The 18949-nt window shown below is 39.6% G+C and overlaps 1 protein-coding gene across 1 annotated transcript; it reads right to left on the minus strand.

Annotated features, from left to right (window-relative positions):
* Positions 1-17761: 17761 nt before the first annotated feature.
* On the minus strand, positions 17762-18706 carry LOC118857779 (olfactory receptor 14A16-like). The gene has a single exon (XM_036768300.1). It carries the CDS (start codon positions 18704-18706, stop codon positions 17762-17764), a length of 945 nt encoding a protein of 314 aa, XP_036624195.1.
* Positions 18707-18949: the final 243 nt, after the last annotated feature.

The raw sequence follows: 18949 nt of genomic DNA on the forward strand, positions 1-18949 counted from the left end.
GAGGACCACTGTGCTGTACTGGGGATGCCTGGGACTGGCAGCTTGCTTAGTTATGCTCTGTTCAAGTGATGGTGGTGGGTAGTGCTACATGGCACCAAAGGTGTCTGGCAGCTAACTTCATGTAGTGCTGAGGCTTACAGATGGCCTGCTATTGGAGTACTGTGCTGAACCATATGTGGTTGTGTGGGGCTGGCACCAGTGTCTAGTTGTTCAACTGGTGTTGTGCTAAAGTACATAGTGGACTCTCATTCTGTTTGGTGGCTCATCTGGTGTTGTTTTTTTAATATCTGTATTTTATTTAATATTTTAGTTTTCAACACTGATTTCCACAATATTCTGAGTTACGAAGTTTCTCCCCATTTCTACCCTCCCCCCATTCAAAAATGGCATATATTCTGACTGCTTCATTCCCCAGTCAGCCCTCCCCTCTTTCACCCACCCATCCCATTTCCCATTACTTCCATGTAGGGCAGAATAGATTTCTATGCCCCAATCCCTATATATCTTGTTTCCCAGCTACATGCAAAAAAACAGCTTTTGCTTTATTTTTTTAAGCATCTGCTTTTAAAATATTGAGTTCCAAATTCTCTCCTCTTCCCTTTCCACTCCACCTTCCTGGGAAGGCAAGCAATTAAACATAGATCACACATGTATCATTATGTAAAATACTTCCAATATGCTCATGTTGTTAAAAGCTAACTATATTTCTTTCCGTCCTATCCTGTCCCACGATATTCAATTTTCTCCCTTGACCCTGTCCCTTTTAAAAGGTGTTTGCCATGGACAGAGCAAAGATGGCAGCTGAAAAGCAGTGCTAGCTTGAACTCCCCATCGAGTCCCTCCAAAAACCTATAAAAAATGGCTGTGAACCAATTCTAGAACTGCAGAAACCACAAAAGAGCAGAGGGAAGCAGGGCTGCATCCCAGGACAGCCTGGATGGTCTCTGGGTGAGGTCTACCCTGCACTGACCTGGGAGCGGAGCAGAGCAGAGTCCAGCGTGGGCAGCACGGACCAACCAGACCAGGAGCTGGGCAGAGCATGCCCTAGTGCCCTGAATCAGTGAGCTGCAGCAGTTACCAGACTTCTCAACCCACAAACACCAAAGACTACAGAGAAGGTTAGTGGGAAAAGCTGCAGGAGTGGAAGGAGTTCATGGTTTGGCTACCACCCTGGGGGCAGCTGAGGTGGGGCAGCTACAGAACTATGGCTACAGTTGCTTCCGGCCCCAGGCCCACCTGATAGGAGGAATTAAGTGGCGGATCAGAGCACGAGTGAAGAGCCTTCTGAAGATCTAAGTCCAGTCTGGGTTGGGGGTTCTTGGGGAAGGAGGAGTCCTGGTGTGGCAGAGCTGGCACATTCCCCCAAGCATGGAACATAGAACTCTTTAGTGTACAAGCAGTAATACCCCGCTGAAAAACACAAACGTCAAGTTAGTTGGTTGGGAATATGGCCAGGTAGCGAAAATGCACCCAGATTCAGTCTAAGACTTTGGAATCTTACTTTGGTGACAAAAAAGACCAAAACATACAGACAGAAGAAGTCAACAAAGTCAAAGAGCCTACAACAAAAGAAAAACATGAACTGGTCTCAGGCCATGGAAGAGCTCAAAAAGGATTTGGAAAAGCAAGTTAGAGAAGTAGAGGAAAAATTGGGAAGAGAAATGAGAAGGATGCAAGAAAACCATGAAAAACAAGTCAATGACTTGCTAAAGGAGACCCCCAAAAATGCTGAAAAATACACTGAAGAAAACAACACCTTAAAAATAGACTAACTCAAATGGCAAAAGCACTCCAAAAAGCCAATGAGGAGAAGAACGCCTTGAAAGGCAGAATTAGCCAAATGGAAAAGGAGGTCCAAAACACCACTAAAGAAAATACTACCTTAAAAATTAGATTGGAGCAAGTGGAAGCTAGTGACTGGATGAGAAATGAAGATAGCATAAAACAGAACCAAAGGAATGAAAAAATGGAAGACAATGTAAAATATCTCCTTGGAAAAACCACTGACCTGCAAAATAGATCCAGGAGAGATAATATAAAAATTATTGGACTACCTGAAAGCCATGATCAAAAAAAGAACCTAGATATCATCTTTCAAGAAATTATCAAGGAGAACTGCCCTGATACTCTAGAGCCACAGGGCAAAATAGAAATTGAAAGAATCCACCGATCACCTCCTCAAATAGATCCCCAAAAGAAATCTCCTAGGGATATTGTTGCCAAATTCCAGAGCTCCCAGATCAAGGAGTAAATACTGCAAGCAGACAGAAAGAAACAATTTAAGTATTGTGGAAACACAGTCAGAATAACCCAAGATCTAGGAGCTTCTACATTAAGAGATCAAAGAGCTTGGAATGCGATATTCCGGAGGTCAATGGAGCTAGGATTAAAACCAAGAATCATTTACCCAGCAAAACTGAGTATCATGCTCCAGGGAAAATATGGACTTTCAATAAAATAGAGGAATTTCAAGCTTTCTCAGCAAAAAGACCAGAGCTGAATAGAAAATTTGACTTTCAAAAGTCAAGAGAATCAAGAGAAGCATGAAAAGGTAATCAAGAAAAAGAAATTGCAAGGGACCTACTAAACCTGACCTGTTTTATTTACATTCCTACATGGAAAGATAATGTGTATGATTCATGAGACCTCAGTAATAGGGAAGCTGAAGGGAATATTCATATATATATGAATATATATATGTTTATGTATATATATATATGTATATGTGAGTGTGTATGTATGTATATATGTATGTGTATATATGTTTGTGTGTATGTGTATATATATATATATATATATATATATATATATATATATATATATATATATATATATGGAGAGAGGTCGAGAGTGGGCACAGGGTGAGTTGAAGATGAAGGGAAGATATCTAAAAAAATAAAATCAAAATGAGAGAGAAATATATTGAGAAAGGGAGATAGGGAGAGATAGAATGGGGTAAATTATCTCGCATAAAAGTGTCAAGAAAAAGCAGTTCTGTAGGAAGGGAAGAGAAGTCAGGTGAGGGGGAACGAGTGAATCTTGCTCTCATCAGATTTGACTTGAGGAGGGAATACCATACATACTCAATTGGGTAACTTACCCTACAGCAAAAAAGGAGGAAGAAGAAGATAAAAAAGGGGGGATGATAGAAGGGAGGGCAGACAGGGGTGGAGGTAATGAAAAACAAACACTTTTGAAAGGAACAGGGTCAAGGGAGAAATTTCAATAAAGGGGGATAGGTTAGGAAGGAGCAAAATATAGTGAGTCTTTCACAACATGAGTATTGTGGAAGGGTTATACATAATGATACGTATGTGGCCTATGTTGAATTGCTTGACTTCTTAGGGAGGGTGGGTAGGAAGGAAAGAGGGGAGAGAATTTGGAACTCAAAGTTTTAAAAACAGATGTTCAAAAGTCAAAAAAAAATTTTTTTGCATGAAATTAGAAAATAAGATACACAGGCAATGGGGCGTAGAAATTTATCTTGCCCTACAAGAAAGAAAGGGAAAAGGGGATGGGAGGGAAGTGGGGTGACAGAAGGGAGGGCTGACTGGGGAACAGGGCAACCAGAATATATGCCATCTTGGAGTTGGGGGGGAGGGTTGAAATGGGGAGAAAATTTGTAATTCAAACTCTTGTGAAAATCAATGGTGAAAACTAAATGTATTTTTTTTAAAAAAGGTGTTTGCTTTTGATTGCCTCCTTCCCCTATCTGCTTTCCCTTCTATCATCCCCCCTTTTTTATCCCCTTCCCTTTACTTTCCTGTGGAATAAGATTCCCAATTCATTCTGTATGTTATTCGCTCCTTAAGTCAAATATGATGAGAGTAAAATTCACTCATTCCACCTCACCTGCCCCCTCTTCCCTTCCAACAGAACTGCTTTTTCTATTCCCTTCAACTCCCCTAAAACTGAGAAAGGTCTCATGAATTATACACATCATCTTTCCATGTAGGAATGTAAACACAACAGTTCAACTTTAGTAAGTCCTTTATGAGTTTTCTTTCTTGTTTGCCTTTTCATGCTTCTCTTGATTCTTGTATTTGAAAGTCAAATTTTCTATTCAGCTCTGGTCTTTTCATTGAGAAAGCTTGAAAGTTCTCTGTTTTACTGAAAATCCATATTTTGCCTTGGAGCATGATACTCAGTTTTGCTGGATAGGTGATTCTTGGTTTTAATCCTAGCTCCTTTGACCTCCGGAATATCACATTCCAAGCCCTTCAATCCCTTAATGTAGAAGCTACTAGATCTTGTATTATCCTCATTGTGTTTCCACAATATTCACATTGTTTCTTTCTGGCTGCTTGCAATATTTTCTCTTTGACTTGGAAATGCCTGAATTTGGCCACAATACTCCTAGAAGTTTTCTTTTTGGGATCTTTTTCAAGAGGCAATTTGTGGATTCTTTCAATTTCTATTTAACCCTCTGGTTCTAGAATATCAGGGCAGTTTTTCTTGGTAATTTCTTGAAAGATGATATCTAGGCTCTTTGTTTGATCATGGCTTTCAGGTAGTCCAATAATTATTTTTTATCATCTCTCCTGGATCTATTGTCCACATCGGTGGTTTTTCCAATGAGATATTTCACATTGTCTTCCATTTTTTCATTCCTTTGGTTCTGTTTTATGATATCTTAGTTTCTCATAAAGTAACTAGCTTCCATTTGCTCCGAGTCTATCCTTTAAGGTGTTATTTTCTTCAGCGTTTTTGGGGTGTCCTTTAGCAAGTCATTGACTTGTTTTTCATTGTTTTCTCACATCACCCTCATTTCTCATCCCAATTTTTCCTCTGCTTCTCTAACTTGCTTTTCCAAATTTTTTTTTCAGCTCTTCCATGGCCTGAGCCCAATTCATATTTTTCTTGGAAGCTTTTGATGTAGGCTCTTTGACTTTGTTGAATTCTTCTGGCTGTATGTTTTGGTCTTCTTTGTTGTCAAAAAAGGAATCTAGAGTTTGAGTTTGAGTCTAAGTGTGAGTCTGAGTTAGTTTTCACTGCCACTTCTTGTTCCCAGCCAACTACTTGACCCTTGAGGTTTTTTGTCAGGGTATGATTGCTTGTAGAGAGTACTTTGTTCCAAGCTTTTAGGTCCAAGTACTGCTATTTTCAGAGCTACTTCTATTCCATAGTCACCCCAGCCTCTGTCGCAGCAGCACTCCTCCTCCCCCAAGAACTGGCAACCAGGACCGCAATACAGATACGAGCAGGGCACAGCAAGAGAATCTACCTTTGTGCCCACAAAGCACTCCTTGTACTATGGCTCTGATTTGCTTCTAGATTCCTCCCACCGTGTGAGCCAGGGACTCGGGAAGCTGCTGTCACTGCCACGCTGGAGGCAGCCTCAGGAGCTTCTTGCTGCTGCTATGTCCATGGCTGCACCACTTCCTCCACCCCCAGAGTTTGAGGCTGGACTGCTCTGAACTCGATTCTGTAGTTTCCCCATAACCTGCTCTTAGGTTTTTGTGGGTTGAGAAGTCTGGTAACTGCCATAGCTCACTTTTTCATGGCCCCAAGGCCTGTTCCGGCTGCCTGATTCAGGGTCTGGTCTGTCCCAGCGTGGCCCACGTGGGGCGGCCCTCAGCACTGTGTGATAGACTCTTCCCAGCAACGACCCAGGCTCTCCTGGGCTGGATACCTGTTTCCCCCTACTATTTTGTGGGTTCTGCAGCTCTAGAATTTGTTCAGACACATTTTCACAGGTGTTTGGAGGGATTTAGGGGGCAGCTTAAGCAGGTCCCTGCTTTCCAGCCACCATCTTGGCTCCGCCCCCTCACCTGTTGTTGTAATGAGGTGGATGTGGTAGGTGGCTGGTGTCACATGGTGCTGTAAGGGTCTGACTTGTTGCCTCACCTGGTGTTGTGCCAATACCCATGCATATGTTGGTGAGGGAGAGAGCGATTCTATGCTGTGGCTGCATGGGATGGGGCCTAGCCACTTGTCTGAGTTGCAAAGGTGCTATGGGGCTACAGTCACCTGTGTTGGGGCTCAGGGTCTGTAATGGCAAGCAAGGGAGGATTTTTTGATCATTTTGGTTTTGGGTAGTTTCTCAGCACTAAGGCAAACAAGTGTCTTTGAGTCTTGCCTTTGTTTCAATCAAGGGTCTTTGATTGAATTGGGAGTCTTTGATGACCTGCTTAAGTCAAGGGAAGGCCTAGGTCGTATGGGTTTGAGTGACATGGTTGTGATGCCCTCTGACCCTGAAGAAGTATATATATACTCTGATTTTAGCATTTTGCTAGGGGCTCACTCGTTGGAAGGGCATTCATGTGATTTGGCCAGATGAGACTCTGGGTAGCTCTTAAGGAGCCCCCAGCTTTCAAAATCTTGATGTTGGTGCTTCTGTTTCTGGTAACTGTGTATGTATTGCTGTGGTCACAACTGGAAACCTGTCTGTTGATTTGTGTTTATTTGCTCTGTTTATATAATTTCTCCTTGTAATTTCTGTTTATATTTTCTCTGAAGTTTAGGGTGCTGACTTTTACCTCTGAATTAAGTGTATTATACATGTATGTTTAATTAAAGTGAGATTATAAACCCGTTAAAATTGCTTTCCTTAGAAAAGCAGATCAAAGAACCCATGCTAGCAGCCCTCTTGTGTGCTAGTGTTATTGGCCTTACACAGCCGCAGTAGCTGCAAGTAACATTGTTGTTACAGGGCCTCCTGCTGGCTTGCTGGGATACTGAGAGCAATTTACTTTTACTGGAGTGAAATAGATCTTTCTTGTTGACCTTTCAAGTTGTCTTGGGCTAGAAAAATATTTTCACCCTTTCTTTTGGTTAATTCTGATTTTCCAGAATTCTTTTTACAATGCTATTTTATGGTTGTTTGGAGTTGAATATGGAAGAGTTCAGATGATTTCTTGCTTACTCTTCCATCTTGGCTCCCAGAAGTCCCATATCAGACCTATATGGCATTCTCTCTGTTTTTTCTTTCAATTTAAATTCATTTATTTTCAGTTTTCAACATTTCACTTCCACAAGATTATGAATTCCAAATTTTCTCCCCATGTCTCTCCTCTCCTAATGCCAGGACAGAGTGCATTTTGACTATTCCTTTCTCCAATCTGCCCTCCCTTCTATTACCCTCCACCCCTTTTTATATCCCCTACCCTTCTATTTTCCTGTAGGGCAAGATAGATTTCTAAACCACATTACCTGTATATGTTATTTCCCAGTTGCATGTAAAAAAAATTATCAACATTTATTTTTAAAGCCTTGAGTTCCACATTTTCCCTCTTCCTCCCTCCCCACCCACCCTCATTGAGAAAGCAAGTGTATATATATATATATTTATATATACGTATATACACATATATATGATATAGTTTGATATAGTTCATACATGCTTAGTCATGCAAAACACTTCCATAACAATCATATTGTAAAAGGATAACTATATTACCCTCTATCCTGTCCAACCCTACATTTACTCTATTCTCTCTTTTGACCTGTCCCTCCACAAAAGTGTTTGCTTCTGATTGTCCCTTCACTTCTATTGCTTCTATCCTTTGTATTATTTCTCCTCTCTTGTCCCTTCCCCGCCTGCTTTTCTGTATGGTAAGATAGATTTCTAAACCCAATTGAGTGTGTGTATTATTGCCTCCTTAAGCCAAATCCAGTGAGAGTAAGACTCACTTAATCCCTCTCACCTCCCTCCTCTTTCCTTGATTGTAAAAGCTCTTTATTGCCTCTTTTATGTGAGATGATTTACTACATTTTTACCTCTCCCTTTCTCTTTCTCCCAGTATATTCCTCTAGACACTTAATGTTATTTTTTGTATAACCCTTTGTATTCAGCTCACCTCGTGCCCTCTGTCTACATATATGCACATATATACATGTATGTACATACATATATACACATATACATGAATACATACACACATACATGCATATATACACTCCAAGATGGCATATATTCTGATTGCCTCATTCCCCAGTCAGCCCTCCCTTCTGTCACCCCACTGCCCCTGCCCCTCCCCTTTCCCCTTATTTTTTGTAGGGCAGGATAGATTTCTGAACCCCATTGCCTGTATATCATATTTCCCAGTTTTGTGCAAAAACAACTTCGATCCCTTAATATAGAAGCTGCTAGATTGTGTGTTATTCTGATTGTGTTTCCACATTACTCAAATTGTTTCTTTCTGGCTAGTTGCAATGTTTTCTCCTTGATCTGGGAGCTCTGGAATTTAGCAACAGTATTCCTAGGAGTTTTCTTTTTGGGATCTTTTTGAGGAGGCAATCTGTGGATTCTTTCAATTTCTATTATACCCTCTGGTTATCCAATATCAGGACAGTGCTCCTTGATAATTTCTTGAAAGATGACATCTAGGCTCTTTGTTTGATCATGGCTTTCAGGTAGTCCAATAGTTTTTAAATGATCTCTCCTGGATCTATTTTCCACATCAGTGGTATTTCCAATGAGATATTTCACATTGTCTTCCATTTTTTCATTCCTTTGGTTCTGTTTTATAATATCTTGATTTCTCATAAAGTCACTAGCTTCCATTTGCTCCAATCTAATTTTTAAGGTAGTATTTTCTTCAGTGGCCTTTTGGACCTCTGAAGTGGTCTTTTGGACTAGGCTCATTCTGACTTTAAAAACATTCTTCTCCTTGTTGGCTTTTTGGAGCTCTTTTGCCATTTGAGTTAGTCTATTTTTTAAGGTGTTGTTTTCTTCAGTTTTTTTGGTCACCTTTAGCAAGTCATTGACTTGTTTTTCATGGTTTTCTCGCATCACTCGCATTTCTCTTTCCAATTTTGGCTCTACTTCTCTAACTTGATTTTCCAAATCCTTTTTGAGCTCTTCCATGGCCTGAGATCAGTTCAGGTTTTTCTTGGAGGCTTTTGATGTAGGCTCTATGACTTTTTTGACTTCTTCTGGCTGTATGTTTTGGTCTTCTTTGTCACCAACGAAAGATTACAGAGTTGGAGTTTGAGTCTGAGTTCGTTTTCACTGCCTATTCATGTTCCCAGACAACTACTTGATCCTTTTTTTGTCAGGGTATGATTGCTTGTAGAGTTGAGGGTACTTCATTCCAAGCTTGTGGGGATGCACTGTTGTTTTCAGAGCTATTTCAACACAGCAATCTCTGCCACCCTAGCACTCCTTCTCCCCCAAGAGACGCCAACCCAGACTGGACTCAGATCTTAAGCAGTCTCTGCACTCATGCTCTGATTCACCACTTAATTCCTCCCACCAGGTAGGCCTGGGGCAGGGAGAAACTGCAGCTGTAGTTCTTTAGCTGTACCACCTCCTCTGCCCCATGGGGCAGTGGCCAAACCATGAACTCCTTTCACTCTGTCCCTCACAACTTTTCCCACTAACCTTCTGTGTTGTTTTTGGTGTTCATGGGTTGAGAAGTCTGGTAACTGCCACAGATCACTGATTCAGGGTGCTAGGCCCTGTTCTGTCCAGCTCCTTTTCTGGTTAGTCCTGATGCTGGGCTCTGCTCCACTCAGTTCCCAGCTCCTTGCGTGATCGATCTTACCCAGTGACCATCCAGGCTGTCCTGATTGAAGCACTGCTTTGCTCTGCTATTTCATGGGTTCTGCAGTTCTAGAATTTGTTCAGAGCCATTTTTATCAGTGTTTGGAGGGTCTTGGGGGAGAGCCCTAGGCAAGTCCCTGCTTTCCAGCAGGCATCTTGGCTCTGCCCCGCCACTTCTAGAACTTTTAGTCCCAAATCGTCTCCCTTCTTCCCTCCCCCGCCCCATCCTCCACAAGAAGGCAAGCAATTCACCATATGCCACACATCTATCAACATGCAAAACACTTCCACAATAATCATGTTGTGAAAGACTAATTATATTTCCCTCCATCCTATCTTGTTCCCCTTTATTCAGTTTTCTCCCTTGACCCTGTCCCTTTTCAAAAGTGTTTGGTATATATATAGATGTAGTACACATACATACATACATACATACACACACACACACACACACACACACACACACACACACACACACATATATATATATACATACATACATATAAATGTGTATAAATATATACTTATATATACCTATACACACACATATTCTGTCGTTATCATGTAAGTAAAGTTCTGGTAGAGGAAGAATGAGCAATCATAAATTTAGATGAAATTCAAGATGCTAATTGGACTTGATGGCTTCTGACATATCTCTCAGTGTTGAGTGGGAAAAACCCAGGCATTCATGGATCCCAAAACTAAGGTTCCCGGGACTGGAGTTCCCAGTTGAGGAGGAGTGCCCCTCAGGGAGGGAGAGGGTCAGGGGCGTATGGAATTAATTCATGATCTCAAGCCTTCTTTAAGGCAAGTTGGCAAAAGTTTATTATGCTTTACAGCAGGCAAGAGTTCTTAGGGAACCTGAAACTTTAGAGGGGTTTAGGCAGAACTTAAATACAAGATTTGGTGGTGAAACTCATCAAGTATGTATTTTGGGGTGGGATTAGGGAGTGGTTAAGGGGTGGTCAGTTCTTAAAGGAACAGGCACTTTTTGTATCCACTGCAGGCATATTGCCCAGAGTTCACTGGGGAATAGCTCAAGGAGGGGGGTAACCTGGAAGTGTAGTTTTGGCGGTGAAATGTCACTAAGTTAACTTTCTGTCAGGGCTAACAAGTAACCTCTATGTAGCTTCTCATCTAATGTCTTGTTAGACAAAATACTATGTCCAGGTTATTGTTAGGTCAGTAAGTAGCAAATATGGTCATGACTCAGTATACAGTCAATTATCAGCATCCAGGAATAAATCTATATATAGACACAGCTGCTTACTGAGGAAGGAGCAGAGATATGCTGGGGCACGCTCCTCTTTAACTAGAGAGAAACTTCTAGGGCCAGAATGTTTTAAGTGTTCAGGCACAGGCACCCAAGAATTAGAATTAGAGTCCAAGCACAAGCACCCCATAATTCTCCCCTTAAATTGATGGGACCCAAAATCATTTGGGGTAAGGGACAAAGGTCTCAGCTTCTGGAACTGCTTCATGCTGAGAGGGGCCATAGAGTTGTCCCTGTCTTACAGGGGCCCTCATGGAAGGAGTTGAGTCTGTAGCCAGCATTTGGAACTTGGTCGATGCCAGGTCCAGGGGGTGATGTGACAGAGGGGGCCTTGGACAGAGGTTGGCATCCAGCTTGAGTTATCATCTGCAAATGGAGTTCACTGAGCATAGAGGAGACAAATCTGACAAGGAGAGTGAACACATAAGGACCAAAAAAAAGTAGGAGGAAAATGACCAGAAGTGGGGAGAATATAGGCTAGTAGAAATTTGATTGAACTATCAACTTTCAAATCAGGCTACATAATTTTCCTTTCTTAATCCATTACTCAGACCACTTCACTTTCCTTTATATTTCTACCATAGACAAGATAGCTCATAAATTATTACTCTTCACTAACATAATTGTATTACCTTAAATAAAAGAGGTTCCTGACTTGAACCTTACAACTGAATAGATATGCGTTGTTATTTCCACAAGCTTGTTTATCCTTTCTGATTATATTTACCCCAGAAGAAAGAGATAATTCAGAAATTGAATCTCTTATATATAATAAGTTCAAAAATTAATTTAACTGCTGCTTAGGCCATGCTTAGACTACACATTCAGATCAAAATAGCAAGATCTATCCTGCTTTACAACTCATTACATTAATTTAGCAGTTAATTATCTTGCAAATGAAAGTTTAGTAGGCCTTCTAAAAAATCACCAAAAATATTTTTAATATCTTCTGAAAGTGTTTCTCCTTTTAAAAGAGATTTTAGTTTTATCCTGATGTTAAGAAATAATCACTAAACTTAACTGAAGAAAATTGGTTGAAAACTTTTAAAATGATAGCTTTCTTTTTCACCTTTAAGCAAAAATAAACCTTTAAAATTGAGATTCATTATAACTAAGTTAGTGTAAAATGTCCTTAAGTAACATAAATTCCCAAAGTATTATAACAAATAAAATTTCTAGTTATTGTAGAATTTCTTAGATATCACAAAGTTTCTTAGTCAAAAAGGTGTTGAAATGGAATCTCACAGTCATAGCAGTAAGAGACTGATCAGAGGGAAAATACTGCTGCTTTTAGAATCCATGTAAACCAAGGGAATATTTTAAGGTGAGTCTTAAGCAGTTTTCATAAATTTCTACACATATTCCAGTTCTGGATAAAAATATTAGATTGCCCAGTAAGATAACACGAAAGAGCTCATATCTTATACTGACTACTTGCTCTGATCATAGACATTTGCTATAGAAGGAAAAAAGCAGGGACATGTGACATACCAAATATGACAGGATCAAAAATTCTTGGCTTTGTTTAAACTCAGATATAGGTACAGTTCTTAAATCATGCAGTATCTTTCTCCTCATAGCCAGATTCAGAAATAGTCAGGTGGGAAACATTCCTTTCCAAAAGAACACAATAGGGAAGCTAAGTCAGGAGGCTCCCATCCTAGATCGAGGCTGAGTGTTCGCTCAGCTTTTTCCCAAATGCAGACCCCCACCTGTTAACAGTACAGGATAACATTCCCTGTGAGTAGCTTGTGGCATTTCTCTCAGATACTGATTTAATGCAGACAATTATATGCAAATTCAAACTCAAAACAAAATTAGTTATGGTCCCAAGCGCCTTTTGCATTAAACAGCAAGTTTCACCAATCACAGCTTAGAACCAGGTACAGTTGCTTTTACTTTCATGGAGTTGCAATAAGTTATAAAGATTGGGATTTCATTAAAAAGCTTTCCTTCTCAAATTTAAACTTGTCCTGGTGTAAAAGCCAATCATTAGAATCCTTTCTATCTTGTACATAAGCTAGCACTTCTTAGCAAGCTAAGTTCATTATTTAGGACCTACATAACTCAAACAAGTTCTTTTCCCAGGATTGATGACCTTGCCCGTACAGATGATTTCCAGGGGTTTTGGCAATTTGGAAAATAAAGAGAGTTAATATGGACCCCAGGAAGGGGTTAATACTGATGCCCTTGCCTGCTGACCTCCATGAATACAGGACTGTTCTGAATGGGCAGAATCAACCTGATAAGACTTTACACAATCTCATTATTTCTACAGACAGTAGTAATCAATTAAGTTTTAGGTTTTAGCATTAAAACAATAATCCCAAATAAATTAGTTAACAATCTTACAAGTTTCATAAGTGCTAGCCAAATTGTTTTTAGCTGTAACTTCCTCTTTAACTACAGGCAAAAGTAGAAATACCTGATTTTCTAAATGGCAGTTATAAAACATTATAAAACAGGGTTAGCAAGGCAGATAAAGTAACATAACTGGTTTTACAGAATTTTTCCATCTTTTAGTTTCAACAAAATTCAGATTAAATATTGCTTTGTCTAACACCATTTCTGGCTCACAATGGTCATTCAAATTTTACAATGCAGGAGGATTTTACTACAATTTAGAAATACAATAATAACACAAACAGAAACCTTCAGATGACATTAATTGCATTCCCAAATCATTACGTATAGGAGATTGGGCTTACCAAGTATAGAGGCTTTCTTCTCTCCCCACAGTTGCAGAGCCTGGTTGTGGACTTGGAAGTGGTGAAGTCAGTGTTTTGGGAAAGGAGAGAGAGAGGGACTAAGGAATGGGGAGTGTTGGGAGGCTGTAGCATCTGGCCCCTGAATTAAAGGTCCGAGGAGTCATTGAGGAGGGTCCCTGAGGAACCTTTGCTTCCTAATAGGGGTTGCTTGGCTTTGGCAAACTTGGAGCAAAAGTTCCAGGTTCTGGAGGTGTGGGAGCAAGGACTGGTGGGTTTGAGAGGAGTGGTTCCTCTGCTTGCCTAGAGGTGTGGGTTTCAGGGTGCCCAGGGGCCCAGGACTCTTGCCAGTGGGGTCCCCGATATAGCTGGTATGCCTCCACCCTTTTTCTTTTCCAAGGTGGGGGAGGATAACTCAAATTCCCTACCATTCTTTAGCAATCTGTGATGAGAGGTAACAGAATATACTAAAATATTTTAGCTGCTCTCACTTTTATTGCAGCACTGGTTTGGTCACATACAGGACAACAGGGTTAAAGATATTAATGGTTCTAACTTTTACTCGAGTAAATGTCACTTCAGTGTTCACTCTTTAAAAGACTTTTTGAAAGTGAGAAATTTGAACTTGCCAGTCAAGGTGAGTGGGACTTTGGAATAGATCCAGTGCTGCCTTGTCCCCCTACCCCGTACTGGGAAACTCAAAGTGTCTCTTTTTCAGATCTATGCATTTTCCCAATTTGCCTTACTGACAAATAGTATAATAAATTTTGATTCACTTTCCTTAACCATATAATGATACAAGTAACACCTTTCATAACTAGAATTTAGGATTATTGTTGAGATCAAACATAGGAATGTAAAAATTAACAACAATCAGTAAATGTTTATTAAGTGCTTACCATGTGCTAGGCACTGTGTTAAGCACTTGAAAAACTGTAAAGCATTATAAAAATATAAAATATTATTATAAGTTTGCTCACTTATGTGAGCATATGTACTTTGGAAAATCATATCTCTTAGTATCATATCTGTTCCTGATGCTTGCAGTCTAGATTTCCAACCTTATGTTCTAGATTCAGTTATATAAGTGAAAATAAATTTTTAGTCAATAAGCACATAAACTGAAAACACCAAGAAATATTATAGCTAAATTTCAGAACTATAAACTCAAGGAGAAAACACTGCAAGCAGCCAAAAAGAAGCAATCCAAATATTGTGGAACTACAGTCAGGATCACACAGGATCTCTCAGCTTCCACATTAAAAGACAGGAGAAATTGGAATATGATATTCCAAAGGGCAAAGGAGCTGGAACTACAACCAAGCATCAACTACCCAGCAAACCTAAGCATAATTTTTCAGGCAAGGAGATGGACATTCAATGAAATAAGGGAATTCCAGACCTTCCTGATGAAAAGGCCAGAACTCAATGGAAAATTTGATCTCCAAATACAAAACTCAAGAGAGACATAAAAAGGTAACCAGGGGGAAAACCCCACAAACCTTATTAACCAATAAGGGCAGGTGGTTGCTTGTTATATATATATATATATATATATATATATATATATATATATATATATATATATATATATACACACACACACACACACACACACACACACACACATATATATATGTATATATATATATATATATATATATATATATATACCTATATATGTTAGTCTTGAGAATGGTACAGCTATTATGACAATTGAAAGGGATACACATAGATTGCGAATGCCTGTATAAATTAACTGATGTAAAGATAAAAAACATAAGTAAGAGATATAAAGGGAGGGCTATGAGAGAAGAGATAAGGAGGTAGTAGAAAAGGGTAAATTACACCAAATGAAGAGGCACAAAAATATATAGTAGAGGTAAAGAAGGGAGGGAGAAGAGCAGGATTTGAGCTTCACTGTCATCTGATCTGGTTCAAGAAGGGAATAACATACCCTGATAAGTTTAGAAATCTAACTTGACCTACGGGAAGCAGGAGGGGAAGGGAGAGGGGGAAAGGGGAGAGGGTGGTCAGAAGGGAGGGGAGGCATAGCAAGTGGGAAATGGTAAGATAAGGGAGGGGAATAAAGAGGGAGGGTAAACTGAGGAAGGCAGTGGTCAAAAGCAAAATTTTGTTGAGGAGAAGAAGGGGAAAGGGGAAAATATAAGCATAAACAGGGGGAAATAGGATGGAGAAAAGGACACAGATACAAATCATAACTCTGAACATGAATAGGATGAACTCTCTCATAAAACAGAAGTGGATAGCAGAATGGATTAAAAACCATAATCATACAACATGCTGTTTACAAGAAACACATTTGAAACAGGGGGATACACACAGGGTAAAGGTAAAAAGCTGGAGTAAAATATATTGTGCCTCAGCTAAAGTGAAAAAAAGCTGGTGTAGCAATCCTAATCTCAGACAAAGCAAAAGTAAAGATAGATTTAATTAAAAGAGATAAGGAAGGACATTATATCCTGTTAAAAGGCACCATAAAAAATGAAGTAATATCATTGTTTAACACATATGCACCAAGTGGTAAGGCATACAAATTCTTAGAGGAGAGGTTAAGGGAATTACAGGAAGAAATAGACAGCAAAACTATAATATTGGGAGACCTCAGCCTCCCCCTTTCTGAACTTGATAAATCTAACCTCAAAATAAATAAGAAAGAAGTTAAGAAGGTAAACAGAATTTTAGAAAAGGCAGATATGATAGACCTCTGGAGAAAACTGAATGGGGATAAAAAGGAATATACTTTCTTCTCAATGGTACATGGCACATACTCAAAAATTGACCATGTACTAGGGCATAAAAACATCACAATCCAATGCAGAAAGGCAGAAGTAGTCACAGTACACTTTTAAGATCATGATGCAATAAGAATTATTTGTAACAAAGAACCATGGAAAAGTAAGCTAAAATTAATTGGAAACTGATACTATAAGTAATTTGGGAGAGCAAGGAATAGTTTACTTATCAGATTTATGGAAAAGAAAAGAATTCATGACCCAAAAAGAGATGGAGAGCATTACAAAATGCAAAATGGATAATTTTGATTATGTTAAATTGAAATGTTTTTGTACAAAAAAAGCCAATGCAACAAAAATTAGGACGGAAGCAGAAAATTGGGAAAAAATCTTTACATCTAGTATCTCTGATAAAGGCCTCATTTCTAAAATATATAGGGAAGTGAGCCAAATATATAGGAATACAAGCCATTCACCAATTGAGAAATGGTCAAAGGATATGAACAGGCAGTTTTCAGAGGAAGAAATTAAAGCTATCTATAGGCATATGAAAAAATGCTCTGGCTCACTAATGATTAGAGAAATGCAAATCAAAACAGCTCTTAGATACCACATCTCTCCTGTCAGATTGGCTAAAATAACAAAACAGGACAATGATAAATGCTGGAGAGGATGTGGGAAAATTGGAACATTGTTACGTTGCTGGTGGAGTTGTGAGATGATCCAGCCATTTTGGAGAGTAATTTGAAACTACGCCCAAAGGGCCACAGGAATGTTTATACCCTTTGACCCAGCAATACCACTTCTAGGGTTGTATCCCAAAGAAGTCACACAAGAGGGAAAGGGACCCATATGTACAAAAATATTTATAGCGGCACTTTTTGTGGTAGACAAGAATTGGAAATCAAAGGGATGCCCATCAATTGGGGAATGGCTGAACAAGCTGTGGTATATGAAGGTAATGGAATACTATTGTGCCATAAGAAATGGGGATGATACGGACTTCATAACAACCTGGAAAAACCTACACGACATAATGCTGGGTGAGCGGAGCAGAGCCAGGAGAACATTGTACACAACCACAGATATATGGATTCCGTGAGGACCAACCCTAACAGACTTCGCTCTTCTCAGCAACACAGGGTGCAAGGACAATTCCAAAGGACTCACGATGGAGAATGCTATCTACATCCAGAGAAAGAACTATGAAGTTTGAATGCAGATTGAGGCACACTTCATGCTCACCTTTTTCTCTTCTCTTTTGTTTTTGTTTTTGGGGTGTTTTTTTTTTTGGTTCTGTTTCTTCGTTCTCATGATTCATTCCATTGGTCATAATTCTACTCCGTAACTTGACTAGTGTATAAATTAATTCAACGCAAAGTCATTCGTGGTAGTTATATGAGACTTCATGCTGTCTTGGGGAGGGAGGGGGGAGGGAGGGGAGAAAATCTGGAGCTCAAAATTATGTAGAACCATTTGTTGTAAACTAAAAATTAAAAAAAAATAGGTAGAACTGATTGGTTAGAAGGCAGGTATACAATCATGGAAAAGATTTTTTCCTTAATCTTTCTGATGAGTATTTCCAGGTGCTAAGCTTTCTCAAAGCAGTCTTCATGTCCTTGTTCCTCAGACTATATATAACAGGATTCAGGGCTGGGGGCACCACTGTATAGAACATTGACAACAATAGATCCAGAACAGAGTCAGAATTCAAAGGTGGCTTTAAATAAGCCATGGCCCCAGTTATGATAAAAACTATGAAAACAACGAGATGAGGCAAGGCTTTTGACTGACCTTCTGTTGCTGGAATTTTCAGCACAGTTGAAAAGATGTGACCATAAGAGATAATGATAGAAATACAGCAAAAAATACCTAAGGCCAAACCTATAGCAACACTCACATAAACTGCAATATGTTTTTCAGAGCAGGATATCCTGAGTAAAGAAGGGACATCACAGAAGAACTGATGGATCTCTTTGGGGCCACAGAAGGGTAAAGAGAATGTACTAGCTGAGTACATGGCCCCAACCACACCTCCACCAAACCAGGAAGCAACTGCCATCCTCACACAAGATCCTTTGAACATGATGGTTTCATAGTGCAGGGGCTGGCAGATGGCTATATAGCGATCATATGACATCACTGTGAGGAGTGAAATCTCTGATCCTGCAAATAAAATCACTAAAAAGAGGTGTAATACACAACCCAAGTAACAGATGGAGTAGTTGTGGCTCAGGGAGTTTACAATGGATTTGGGGACAGTGACAGAAATAAGGCAGATGTCTAAAACTGACAGGTTCTTTAGGAAGAAGTACATGGGAGTGTGGCGGTGCCTATTGAGAGAGATGAGGGTGAAGATGAGCAGGTTCCCCATCAAAGCCATCAGGTAGATCAATAAGAAAAACATAGCATGTAAGACCTGCAATTCCCAGTTTTTGGAAAATCCCATGAGGAGGAATTCTGTCACTATGGTGAGATTACTCATGTTCTGAGAGGTTCTCTTAATCATCTGTTTAAAAAAAAAGAGGTTCCAAATGATAAGAAGATCACACAATGGTTTGGCTGTCAGGAGACCTGAATTCTAGTTCTGGCTTTCCCATTTTGTAACCTCAAGCAATTAACTATATCTCTGTCAATCTCAGTTTTCTCATTTGTAAAATAAGGACATTGGATGAGATGATTTTAAGGGTTTTTGTAGTTCTCAAAATATATGAACTCAGAATAGGAT

Source organism: Trichosurus vulpecula, chromosome 7 (genome assembly GCF_011100635.1).
Source record: "Trichosurus vulpecula isolate mTriVul1 chromosome 7, mTriVul1.pri, whole genome shotgun sequence".
Taxonomy (NCBI): Eukaryota; Metazoa; Chordata; class Mammalia; order Diprotodontia; family Phalangeridae; genus Trichosurus; species Trichosurus vulpecula.